Here is a 14596-nt window from a genome sequence, read left to right as displayed (position 1 = left end):
ATCACTGTATACTAGTCTTTATTTAAATTTATTATATTATTAATGTATGTTATACAAAACTCATTAATGACATTGTGCTTTAACTATTGAACTTTTAATTAACAGATTTGCATAAAACTGTACAAATTTTATAAGGTTTGCCATTACTTTTACAACTAAAATTAACTTATTTATTATATTGTATATGTTTATCAGTATTTTATTACAAATGTGTATACCTTTGGATGACAACCGTAATTCTTAGTTGTGACTGTAACTAGGACGATCTCCACATCTGCATGAAAATGTATTTTCATCAGGATTTATGGAAGGTGAATAAAAAAAATTAACATTTTGTAACTCCTTGAAAGTCAACTGACCTTTCTGAGGAACATGTCACATCCATCTTCAGGATCAAAGAATAAGTCATGCAAGAAATCAGCATGAAGCAGCTCTGCTTACAACCTGCTCACAAGTTCACAAACACTATATAAATGAAAAATGAAACTGTGCTGAGCTTTATACAGAGCTGCTGGAAAAGTGAATTCAATTTCTGACTAACTGAAAATTTTAACTTCCCAGATTGTGTGTGGATTTTTCTTCAAATTACTCAAAAGAAAGAAATGCATAGGTTTCCTCAAGCAACACCCTGTATTCATTTGCAAAAGCATAATGTCACTTATTCCATATTATAATAATTGCTGACTTAACAGAATTCTGTATAATAAATGATGACAGATTTTTCTTACAGTGCTTGCTGAAACTTATGTCTGTTGTGACAAACACTGAACACTGAAACAATAAAAACGATGAAGTACAACATATAGTAGTTAGAAATTTTGCTTCCTGGATTAAGTTATGTATAATGGCTTAAATATCACACATAAAATTACTGGACACTATTCTTTTGACTTCTTACTACTGTTATACTTATGTTAATTTACACGTACATTACCAGCTTCTAACAGAAATGAGTACCAGGATTTAATTAAGCAATTTTCCTGGGGAGTAAAGCGTGGCCGGCGCGTATGGCTGACAACCTTACTGCCATCTTTGAGCTGATTGTCTAGATAATGTGGGACCCTCAACATCTCACAACCCTATGGTCCTTCGCGGCCTGTTACAGGGATAGCTTTACTTTACTTTACACATACATTACACACCTCCTCTTTCTTCAATCTTACTGACACGCCAGTAGTAAGTAGTGTCTCTGTTCAGCGTAACACAAACGGAAAAGGTTGAAAGTATTCTCTCTGCACAGAAACACAACAAGCACCACAAAAATAAAATATTTTTCTTACAGATGCCTTTTGATCCTTTGTATATGACAACAACTTGATACTAAGTTCAGCACTGCCAAAAGCTTATCAAAAAATAAAAATCCTGTATACTTGGTAAGATCTGCGAAAGCTTCAGGCTATTATATTCACTAACAGAAAGGTTACATTAAGTTAGAAGTGTCACACGAGAAAAGAATCAGTAATTAACAACACACTACTACATTCAGATTTGTCACATAAAAGTTATTTCATTCGCTTTCTTGTACAAGCTATCAAAAACTATGCTCCAGAAACACATGATGGAGTTTAATGCAAAACTGTGAATAAAGTCGATGCAGCGAATCTTTCCTGTTTTGAAGATAGTGGTATTTAATGGAAAATGAATAATATAATTCAATCGTTCAGGCGAACTAGTGTGTCTTAAAAAGTTGCATTCCACTTAAGAGATTGATACAGTACAGTATTTCCATCATCTGAAAGACTTGATAGAACAACAGTCTTTCTAACTGATGTCCCTAATCTTCCTAGGGCCACCAGGTCTGTTGCTGGTAGTGCTTCATTGCTGTCTGTACAAACCACCAGAAACTGAGCATGGAATTTAATGGGATCTCCTGGAAAAAACAAACTCTTAATAAGTTGACTATTCAGACACAATTTACGTTATATACAATGGAACTCCATTTAACATTTCGCAATTTAAGGTTTTCCCCCATTTAACATTCAATTTCAATTATACGAAACCAATGATCAAGGTATAAAATTATCCCCATTTAAGAATTTCCTCAGTTTTTATCAATCAAATTCAGCGCTCCAAAAATAAATCTTCAATGGGAATCTCATTGCATATAAATTAAGTGACATAAATGCCACAAGTTAATAACATATGTTAGCAAGACAACAACTGCTAGTTTGCAGAGCCAGATGTAATTTGCATCATCCAGAGTGCACACACAAATGTCCAATACTGCCAACAGTATCCACCTTGCATTCAAATCCACTCTTCCAAATTAATTTTATTTCCTCACCAGTGAATGTTGTTAACCTTTATCTTACTCTTTCTGCTAACATTCTAATTTGCGGATATGTAAGGTATCCACATAGGCTACTGCAGACAGTCATATACCAATTATGTCAAGTTCTTACACAATAACCAATCAACAAACAAATTACATAACTGTGATCAGAAATAAACATGTATGTTGATCAATAAACTACTTCATGATATTCTACGGGAAAGAACTGCTATGATGCATACCAGGATATACAAGAAAATCTGCTCCAAATTTCTGTCCTCCAGTAATGTAGTAACCCTTTTCCCACAGATCTTTAAATGTCTTATAACGGAGGGTTTCAGTAGAGGTTACAGGATATTGCCACTCAACTGGAGTAGCATCTTCTTCATACAACCACACACTTGCTTTAAGTAAAAGAACATAAACATTAACAACAGAAAATCAAGGACTTCACGATTCAAAAATAAGGGTTATACTAGCAATAAGAAATGCACCTGTAAATGTTTGGACAAGTGTACTATTTTCATCCATGCATTTTATCTTGTCCAGCTCATCCCTAAGAAGTGCTTCTCGGTCAATATGATCTGTGTCCATTTCATAATTTTTTGACTGTGACTGATCTTGCACTGAACTCTCATTTTCATTATGAGCCTTCTTTCTTTTATGACCAAGTCCCAACAATTTACGTCGCTTTCCTTCCACAATATGATCAATCATAGAAGTGACCTGACGTTTACGTTCTTCTTTGAAGCATTCAACCTATAAACAACTATTAATATTATTATTCAACTCCCTTATTAAAACTGTCACAACACAACTATATTGAGGTCAGTGCCTAGTTTTGGCTCTGCTACATGTTTTGGCTATTAATAGCCATCATCAGGCAAATACATGGCTAACGTATATACACACCACTGAACCGCAGTGCTAGTAAAATTGGATACAATAATATTAATTATATAAAATATTTGATTTGNATCCCTAAGAAGTGCTTCTCGGTCAATATGATCTGTGTCCATTTCATAATTTTTTGACTGTGACTGATCTTGCACTGAACTCTCATTTTCATTATGAGCCTTCTTTCTTTTATGACCAAGTCCCAACAATTTACGTCGCTTTCCTTCCACAATATGATCAATCATAGAAGTGACCTGACGTTTACGTTCTTCTTTGAAGCATTCAACCTATAAACAACTATTAATATTATTATTCAACTTCCTTATTAAAACTGTCACAACACAACTATATTGAGGTCAGTGCCTAGTTTTGGCTCTGCTACATGTTTTGGCTATTAATAGCCATCATCAGGCAAATACATGGCTAACATATATACACCATTGAACTGCAGTACTAGTAAAATTGGATACAATAATATTAATTATATAAAATACTTGATTTGAAATACAATAAATCTATATAAATAAAATAAAAGTTATAGTATAAAACAAGAATAAAATTCTTTGATTGATGCTTTACATCATCGAGTCAGTCATTGGATTTTGTAATTTTGTTGTGTTCCCAAGGACAAATTGGAGTATTCTATATTTTGTGTGTATATAAAAATTGTTATTGGAGGCTCGTGATATAGATGTAGTAATATTAATGTTAATTATTTACTCGGTGCCTCATCTTACACAGTACTGTCCATTCTGTAGGGAATGTAAACAAAAAAACAAAAAAAATATTATATTTAGTGGGGTGAGACCGAGTCCACCTGGTATTGCGGCCACTACTGGTTTATTGTACCAGCCCAAATGAGAGATGATGGTGACTGTGTATATCCAGTTGGTGGAATGAAGACTGGCAGGGAAAACCAAAGTACTTGGAGAAAACATACCCCAGTGCCACTTTGTCCACCACATATCCCACATGACCATACCTGGGCTCAAACCCAGGCCACTGTGGTGGGATGCCAGACACTAACTGCTTGAGCTGTGGTGCAGCCTCATAAACAACTAAAATTAATGGTAGTACATTATACAATACATTTAAAAGAAATTAAAAATGGGCTACAAAATTACTAATGAGAGAAAAAAATTGTTAGCAAGGCAGGAGGTACATATGTACTGTTTCTATCATTTACGAAACTTGTTAACAATAAATAAAAACCACCTCCTAACCATGATGCTAATTAATGAGAAGGTTGTTCCCCCCCACTGTACTTACTTACTCAAGGAGCTGAGCCCTTCTGGAGGAGTCGCCAATTCCACAGCTACTCAAGAATTTCCCAGCATTTTATGGAACCCGAAGGTTCATTACTGTGTTCACAAGAGCCCTCCACCAGTCCCTATCCTGAGCCAGATCTATCCAATCCATCCTATCTCTCTAAGATCCATTCTAATATTGTCCACCCACCTATGCCTTGGTCTTCCCTGTGGTCTCTTTCCTTCTGGCTTTCCCACGAATATCCTATATGCATTCCTTGTCTCCCCCATTTGTGTTACATGATCTGCCCACCTCATCCTCCTTGACTTGATCATTCTAATTATACTTGGAGAAAAGTACAAGTTATGAAGCTCTTCATTATGCAGTTTTCTCCAACCTCCTGTCACTTTATCTCTCTTCGGTCCAAATATTCTCAACACCCTCAGTCTATGTTCCTCCCTTATTATCAGAGACCAAGTTTCACACCCATACAGAACCACAGGCAAAATTATACTTTTGTATATTCTAAATTTTATGTTTTTGGACAACAGACAAGAAGACAAAATGTTCTGGACTGAACGGTAGCAAGCATTACCCGAGTTCAATTGCCTCTTAATTTCCTCCTGAATCAGGATCTGATGTGTTATCGTTGTTCCCAAATACCCCAACCCCCAGTATTTAATGAAATTACTTAAAACCATAATCGGCTTCACCAGAAATGCTCAGCAAATTAATTCAATCTGTACTAAGCAAGTAGCTTGATTGTGAAAAAAGATATACAATGCTGTTTGGGCACTGAGTAAGAAGATGATTACCAATTTCTAATGACAAGGTAAAGGAATTCCTGTGTTTGGTTGGCACTGCTATTCTATTAAAAAATAATGCTGGGAGTAATCACATTTACGCTTTTACTGTCTCAATTTATGTTACAAACCTGCTGCATATACATTGTTTTCCTGTATTCCTGAAATTTCTGTCTCACAGCATTACTTGAAGCATATGAAGGAAATGAGTAAGACACCAAACGAACAAGCTTCTGCTCATGCAACAGAGTCACTTCTTCAGGTAGCAGCACCATGGGTAGACCTAGAAAAGAATCCTGACGGGGAAGATGGGCCAGGCAACCAATTAATGCACCAACAATGCGGTATTCTTCACGGAGCTTCTGCCAATCTGCAAAGACGCGTACATTTCGGTTCATAATTATGACAAATGGTTAAATATGTGGCGTTTTAATTATTCAACCTTTTATTTACCATCTGCGTTCCATGTATATACTTTGCCATTTATAAGGGTCAATGTAATCATTTCCGTTTAATTGATACGAACAAATAATAACTAACACTTCATGAAAAAGTAACAATTACAGTCATATATCTTTTTATTTACGCAAAGATATTTCGCCAAAAACACATTGCTCTAACATTTACAACATAACCTACTTTCCAACTGTCCGCACGTTCGGCACCTCGGCACTGACATCCACTATTTTGCTATGCCGGTAGGGCGAGTTCAGTGTCTGCATTGTCTGCATGGTTTCAGACCGTTTCAGACAAACGATAAGAAATTTCCAAACTACTGCCATTTAATGTGGACAAGATACAATGTATAGCACATCCGTTATTCAATTACATGCAATCGGTACGCAGTAATAATATGCATAAGGCTGGGCGCACACAAAGGAACCTGGCAACCGCAACGCAACCGCTTTTTCCGAGAAATATCGCCGATTTCAAGCAGGCAACTGGTTTCCAAATTAGCAGGCGCACACTGAGGAAACTTACGTTCGATTAGTTGCTCAAGATGTGATGAGGCAACACTATATACTTAGCTTTCTCTGCATTTTTCTAGACCAACCTCATTACTAGCGTCAAAGTTTATGTTTTTTTCTTTATAGTATCTTTGTTATCTCTCAGTACATTCATATAATCAGCATAGGCCAGCAACTGACGTGTCCCATTTAATTTCAGTCCTATCTGGTTTTCCTGGGCCTTCCTAACGGCATATAAAAGTAAGTAAAAAAGTAAAGGTATCCTTATAACAGGCCGTGGAGGGCCATAGGGTTGGGAGCTGTTGACGCTCCCACACTTTGTAGACAGTTGGCTCGTGAATGGCGGCCAGGTTGTGAGCCTTATGCACTGGCCGCCCTTTACCGCCAAGAATATTCCTGGTACTCATTTCTGTTAGAGGCTGAGTCGATCCCAGGGCCATAGTGCGGCTGTAAGGGTTAGGTCAATTGAAAAAATGCAGTGATCTCATCGGGACTTGAACCTGCGACCTTACGGCTTCTAGCATAGTGGCAAATGGCATATTTTCAAGCAAAATTGAAAAGAAGTGGCAATAAAGAATCTCTTTGTTTTAGACCATTCAGGACAGGAAAATTATCAGACAAAAGTTTACCAGTGCACACTGTACTATAAATCTCATTTAAATACATTTTAATTGGCCTAACTATTTTCATGGGTACCCCACATTTTATGAGAATATTGTACAATACTTTCCTCCGAAATGAATCATAGGCTTTTTTGAAGTACATTAATAGCTGATGTACCACCTTATTGTACCATTTTTTTTCCTAGTATCTGACAAGTGTGGGGCACATGATAGCATAGCTGGGTGAGGCACTATGCTACAAGCTACGTCACAGGTTCATTTCCCAATGTCACCGAATTTTTCAATTGACCCAATCCTTCCAGCCGCACTATTGCCCAGGGTTCGACTCAGCCTCTAACAGAAATGAGCACCAGGTATCCTCCTGTGGGTAGAGGGTGGCTGGCACATAGGGCTGACAACCTCACCACCATCTGTGAGCCAATTTTCTAGAAAATATGTGAACTTTGACATATATCACCCTATAGGTCTTCATGGCCAATTACAGGGATAAATTTACCTTTTATTTTTACCTGACAAATGCAAAAAAATCACAAAAATAGTTCATCTCTTACATGAAAACCCACACTGATAATCCCCAATAATTTCATCTATATATGGACTCAGCCTTAAGCTGGAAGAGGAAGTACACAAACAAAGTAACATAAGAAAGTTCTTTAATTATATCAAGTTTTTTCAAGGTGGGAAATCTACAGGTGTATAGGTCTGTAAGGATGAAGATGGAAAATTAACAAGAGAGAATATTAAGAGAGATGGGTGCAATATTTTAGAACTTTAATGAAGAGAGACATAGAAATAGACAACATAATAACCAATTTCAAACTGAAAAAGGCTCCAGGGACTGATAATATTCCCTCAGAACTAATTAAACATGGAAGAAGTACACTGAAGCAAAGACTACAATTATGGGATTGTCGATGTTCTAAATGACAACCACGTAGAACTGTAACAATTGTATATATTAACTTGTATAAATTGAATGTACAGAGTAGCTGCAAAGCTATGTGGAATGTTCAAAAGATGGTTGGCCCTCAAAAGGGCAGTTTGTTCCACCGCGAGTGTGCTGGCAGAATCTGCTACTTCATAGTAGACAAAGTCTTATGGCCATTCAGCTGGCCTGTCTGGCCAGTGATGTAGTGCTGCATGCGCTGGTAGAAACAGCTGCCTATGATGTGATTGGTTAGTGCATGTGATGACATACAGGTGGGTTGGACATCAAGTGCTGTATAAATATGAGTGTCAGCAGCAATGTGCAGCAATGTGATATTGACCTAGGAGTGAGTGCTGTCTGTTAGACTGGTGAAACTGCGTGTTAGTATGTGGGATGTTCCCACACAATCTAATTCTGTTAATATCGAATAAAGAAGAATTACCTAAAGACTCGATGGAAAGAATTATCTGCCCAGTATATAAGAAAGGAGACCATACAAAATGCTCCAACTATCGGCCAAAAACCCTTCTTAATATAGCCTATAAAATATTTCAAATTCTACTAATTAATCAGTTAGCTGAAGTAGTACAAGAAAAACTAGGTGATGTGCAAATGGGTTTCAGACCAGAAATATCTACCATAGATAACATATTTATTAGTAGACAAGTTTTTGAAAAATGTTGTGAGTATAATATTGAACTACACAATATATTTATTGATTACACACAAACTTTTGACTCAGTTGACAGAAATAAAGTATTGGAGACCCTAAAATATTATGTCCCAATAAAACTGATTATCTTAATAGCACTACCTTTAATGGATATAAAAGCAACAGTGAAAGTGAATGAGTACTCTAGTAAATCTGAGGTATTAAAAGGTGTAAAACAAGCAGATCCTTTGTCTGCTACTCTCTTTAGCATAGCCATAGACGTAATAAGAAAGCATGATACTAGGGGAAACATCTCCACCAGACTGAAAGAATGTACTGCATATGCAGATGGTATTTTAATAACTGCCAGAACAGGCCATGACCGATGCTTTTAATAAATTAAAGAAGGAATCCATAAAATATGGATCAGTAATCAATGAAAAGAAAACAAAGCACATGAAATGTACGAGAAGAAAATAATCTAAAATTGAAGATTCAGAGATTGGAAATAACGTAAGAAATCTAAGTGTCTATGTATTCACAGTCCATCTAAAATGCAACATTTGTTTTATTCACCATACTCAACACAACATGTTTCGGCCACAGATGGCCATCTTCGGGTGTTTTAATACGTCCAACTGTTACAACTGTTGAGTGTTAAATGGTGAATAAAACAATTGCTGCATTATAGACAGACTGTGAATACACAGATATTTGGTTAAAGATTTACAACAGGATGCTGAAATACAGAATTGTAAGCAATCTACACATAGTCCCAATGTCCTTTTCCTTTACAAATGATGTGCCAAATGCTTGATGAATAACAAAGCTTAGCTTCAGAGTCTCACTGTTGCTCTTAACTCCCTCTATCTTTGCTGTTCTTCTTGCATGTTTTCACATGGGCAGTACACTCAGTGATCTAACTATATACGAGCATTCAAAAGAAAGAAAGAGGAATGAAAGTAAAATGTCTAGTACACATCTGAGAGTAATCTTTCCTTCTCTTTCCTAAATATTCACTATTCTAAAATGTTCCAGAAAATGGGAGAGACATCTTATGTTACAAATTTATACAACTAAAGTGGATGCATAAATCAAAAGCAGTGGGAGGAAAAGTTTCCAGTATGCTGCCACCACTGTGGAGATGTGTGTGTTCATATTTGCACTCAGAAAATATGCTTAAAACAAGATATTAAAAACAATAGGAGCAAGTGCTGTTTTATGACGTTGCACTTCAAGTCCCATGTTTATACATTAAGAGACTCACGAGTTCAAACTTTTTATCATGAAATACACTTTCAACCAGTCTTCCTGCAGCTATTACAAACGATACATTCTTTCTTTAATAATTACTAAAGATCAACTGCTGTCCTGTGTGTAACTTTGATCCAAGTTTGATCATAAATAAATTGGTGTACAGCCGTAAGAATTTTCTCTGAAGCAGACGGTAAGAATCTAATTTATGTCTGTAAAGAGCATGTATGCCGGTCACGGTAGCCGAGCAGTCTAAGGCATGTACTGTCTTCACTTGCTTGGAAACCAGGATCGTGGGTTCGAATCCCACTCAGGGCATGGATGTTTAGTTTGTGTGTGTGTGTTTTTCTGTGTTTGTGTACAGATAGAGGTCTTGCGACAAGCTGATCACCCGCCCAAGGAGTCCTACCAAATGTGTATGATCTAGAAAAAACCGAAGTGAACGGAGAAGTTCATGGAGGTAGGCCTAGGCCCACTGGGGCTGTAGTGCCAATGAAAAAAAAAGAGCATGTACTACACCTGCAATTAGTACTATATCAATAAATGAATGAAGCACAAGTGATTCTGCTAGAAGTAAATGTAAATTTGTGCATGGTCAAGGCAGAAACATAATTTAATTTGATGTATAACATGTGAATGTAGATTTCTCCAAGAGTCACAATTTGACATACAAGGCATGTGGTGTCACTGTGCATACTGTCATGCATTTGCAGTGAGAATAAGAAATCAGTGCAACATACAGCATGCCACTATTCAGGTTTCCCAAGAAGCATTGTAATGTGCCAGAACACATAACAAATTAGATACTTCTGTCAACAATACATGATGCAGGACTGTATGTGAATTTTATTATGAGGGATAGTTTGTAACTCCAGACAATCTCATGCAATAAGGAAAAAATTAACTATAGTGGTTCTGTGTTACCGACATATAAATTACTAAGAAATATAGGTTTTAAGCAAAGAAACTCACATTATTTTGGTGCATACCTCACACGGGGTGTCATCCATTGTTCATAAACGTATGTCTGTCCAGGGTGTTTTGTTTTGGCAGCTTGCCCCTCATATGTAGCCTACTTTTCAGTTATGACTGCCATATGCCCCTAGTTTGCATGTTTCCTAAACAGTGTGTGGTGTTGTCTTTACTAGTCTTGTGACTGCCATATGCCTCTGGTTTGCATGTTTCCTCCACAGCATGTGGTGTTCTCTTTACTAGTAATAACTGGTCATAACTGAAAAGTAGATAATGCCAGCTACCATTCCGTTGTGAAGGATAACCGCCTTAACAGAAGCACATGCAGAGGTAACATTGCAGACTGGTTACAAAAGTATGGTATAAATTACAATCCCTCAAGAATTAAGTGGGTTGAACAATACAAAACACACCAAAAAAAATGCACAAACTGAACCAGACAGCAATAGAGATGCGCCATCTGGCAATTTGTTTACTATCTTATCATTGCCAAAATAACACAACTCAATATGGGCTAAGGTGAAGAGTGAAGTTGATCACTACAGCAGTACATTTAGGTTAGATGATGCTGAAAAGAGTTATAAATGACGCCTTGGACAGAGATATAAAGGAAGACTAGGTTTCCCAAGTCTGACATGCCAAACATCTTCAGGAGGAAGATTTTCATAAAGAAATATTTCAGAGAAAAATAATACAGCACACCACTGTAAAGAGTGACAGTGACAGATTTCAGGAATGGTGAGGAGCATAAGACAATTGATTAAGATGAGACACTACCTCCTCCGTTTAGTTTAGTGACAAGCAGTGACTGCACTTTCATCACTGTTACATAACTAGATCTATTACTGACAGTAGGAAATATGTAACTTTTTTAATTCTTATAATAGTATCAGTAGTTAGGGTTATGTTGGATTTAAATGGATAGAACCGGTTCTGTTACACTGTTCTTGCACAGAATGTGTGGCAGCAGCATGATTCACATACATTGGCTTCTGTCATGTGCCTCTAACTTTGGCATTTTGTATAGCTGTTTCTAAGAAAATAGATGAAGTTTAATTTAAACCTCATCTAAAGTAAGGTTTATATCTGATCGATAAGAATGAAAATTAAGTTCTGCCAGAAACTTTTAGTGTAGATTCCCAATACAAAATTTTATCAACATCTCTTCAAAGGTCGGGATATGGAGTACAGGGATGGACAGACATGACTTCCAACACTTTGCAATTATTTGATGAAACTTGTGCAAAGAATGCACAAAGATGGATTACATGGTCAGAAAATAAAGAAATCTATTCCACAGCTTTTCTAAGAAAGTTACTGAGAATTACAATAACAAAAAAATCTGCAATGTATTTACAATGAAAGAAATAAAGAAATGTGACTATTACTTGATTCATGACTATGTGCACACAAGGTGCCACACTAGCGTACTAAATTTTATGTTTGGTTACAGATTTACATTATCTAAATAAGACATTAACAACACACGATTCATCAGACTAGAAGTGTGCAATAGGAAAGTAGGCTCAATGAGCTGTATCTAGAACTCTGTTTTTACTGATTGCCCATACTTTAGCACAATGCATTATTACTAGTTTGAAATAAGAGTATGTTTTGAGCAATTGTAATCTACACTCTCCTGGTATCCCCACACTACAAAATAACATCTTCAGACATAAATAATTTTCAACTTGGATTCTTCTGTTTCTCTCTTTGTATTGCTACATTCATTCTCAAAATATATATATAGGGGGCACACGGTAGCATAGCTGATTGTGGCACTATGCTACAAGCCCGAAGGTCGCAGGATCAAATCCTGATGAGGTCATTCGATTTTTTCAATTTACCCAATCCTTCCAGCCGCACTATGGCCCCGGGATCGACTCAGCCTCTAACAGAAATGAGTACCAGGAATATTCTTGGGGGTAAAGGGCAGCCGGTGCATAAGGCTGACAACCTTACCGCCATCTATGAGCTGACTGTCTAGAAAATGTGGGAACCTCAACATCTCACAACCCTATGGGCCTCCACAGCCTGTTACAGGGATACCTTTACTTTACTTTCTGTATATACAGCAATACCTCGCATAGTCTGGCTTCGATCAGTCCAGATTCACTGTAGTCTGGTTTGAAAATTTCAACACGAACTTAATTTTAACTGAGTAAAATAAAAATAAATTCTAAAAAATTAGTACACAAAATTATTTTTAGTACACTTTCATCTACACTGTGCTAAGTCTGTAATTGGCCTTGCGGCTGATGATTGGCATATAAATAACAAAGAATTGAATTGAATGATCGGTTTTTTCCCTTTATGCAGTCAAGTCTCTTTTTGTGCGGTTTATTTTTATGTGGTTTTAAAGTTATGCAATATGATATATATTTGAATTTTTTCTGGGGTTCCCCATTGTATATGTATGTACCTATGCTCGGGTCATTCATTCTTCAGCTCTGAAAGCTATCGCTGGAGGAGGTGGGGAGAGCACTACTTTAACGGAATTTTGGAAGAGCTACATCATTAGAGACATTATCGAAATACAGGCGAAGAAGCATTGCATGAATTAACAGCAAGCAATATGAGGGCAGTATGGCACTTCTGACACCAATGTAGCGTGTTTCGTGTGTCACACTACAAATAAGTTCACGCCATTCTTTGGTATAGTGAGTTTATTACGTTCGCTCGCCTTACACACACTTTACAATCATTTACACTTGCAGTGGTACAATTACTGCTCACAATATCTCGGCGATGCTGGACTGTCCTCTCTGGCGGTTTCCGAGACTGACTCCACTCCGAAGGCTTGCTAACGACTGGCTTCTTAGATGGCTATTCCGAGACTGAAGACTTCTCGTCGAAACTGGGCTTTTATAACCTCGGCCGCTGTTATGCAACGAACCCTTTGTTATAACCATGGAGACTCCTGTTAGAACTACAATGGAGCAATTGTTGTTTCCTATGCAACGGTCTATCCTAGCGTTTCCATAGAAGTGACACTTCTGGATTCCAGACACGTTACAATATCATACCACATTGTGCAAATAATTTCATCGGTTTTGAAACTCATTTTGCTGAAGTCATTAATAACACAGTGGAAACTGGACAGCAACTTGGTTTCAATTAATTAGATTCCATCAACATAAGATTGCATCAAATTGAACACTAAAGAACTAGATAATGAAACACTTATTAACATAGATGAAGGGCCACACTATAGCTCAAGTGGTTAGTCGCTGGCTTCCCACCGTGGCAGCACAGGTTTGATCCTGTGTCTGGACAAGTGGGATTTGTGGTGGATAAAGTGGTGCTGGGGCAGGTTTTCTCCGAGTACTTCGGTTTCCCCTGCCAATTTTCATTCCACCAATTGCTCCACAATCACCCTCACCTATCATCTGGGGATGGTACAACAGGCCATAAGTGGCCGCAGTACAAGGAACTTAGTCCCACCCCACTAGCAATAAAAAAACATTGATGCACAACAGGCTTATGAAGAAAGGGAGGACAACTTAGACAACGACGATTGTGTTGACATGGCTGCATGAGAATTAAGAGCTGAACAACTATAAAAAATTATTGAAATGGTTGTAACCTTGTCAGAGCATATTATGGAAGTTGACCCCAATATTGAATGTAGCCTTACAATTCGCCAAACGATAAACAATGCATTTCGTTGCTACAAAGAAATGTATGAAGAGAAAAGGCAAAAGAAGAAAAATGTGCAGACATCAATATTACAATTTTTAGAGAATAAAAAATGAATTGCGAAAAACATGATTTTTTTAAAATTATTTCTAATAAAGACATTTGAATTTATTAACTGCGTTTTATTTATTGAAAACGGATTTTTTTTTGGAACCAATTAACATTTTTTGTATGTATTTAGTTCCTCAATTAGTCCAGTTTCAAACAATCCGGGATATTGGCGGAATTGATTAACCAGATTATGCGAGGTATCGCTGTATATATATATATATATATATTT

At 36.9% G+C, this 14596-nt stretch overlaps 1 protein-coding gene across 1 annotated transcript; it reads right to left on the bottom strand.

Annotated features, from left to right (window-relative positions):
* Positions 1–1350: 1350 nt before the first annotated feature.
* Positions 1351–6129, bottom strand: LOC111862424 (tRNA-splicing endonuclease subunit Sen34). The gene is made up of 5 exons (XM_023847810.2): positions 5674–6129; positions 5352–5590; positions 2767–3031; positions 2515–2676; positions 1351–1870 (listed from the first exon to the last, which is right to left on the bottom strand). Exons 1-5 carry the CDS (start codon positions 5723–5725, stop codon positions 1680–1682), a joined length of 909 nt encoding a protein of 302 aa, XP_023703578.1. The 5' UTR covers positions 5726–6129; the 3' UTR covers positions 1351–1679.
* Between the last annotated feature and the right edge of the window lie 8467 nt (positions 6130–14596).

The sequence above is a fragment of the Cryptotermes secundus genome, unplaced genomic scaffold, assembly GCF_002891405.2.
Source record: "Cryptotermes secundus unplaced genomic scaffold, Csec_1.0 scaffold741, whole genome shotgun sequence".
Lineage (NCBI taxonomy): Eukaryota > Metazoa > Arthropoda > Insecta > Blattodea > Kalotermitidae > Cryptotermes > Cryptotermes secundus.
Note: the sequence above shows the minus strand (reverse complement) of the source record. Positions and strands in the feature narration are given on the sequence as shown.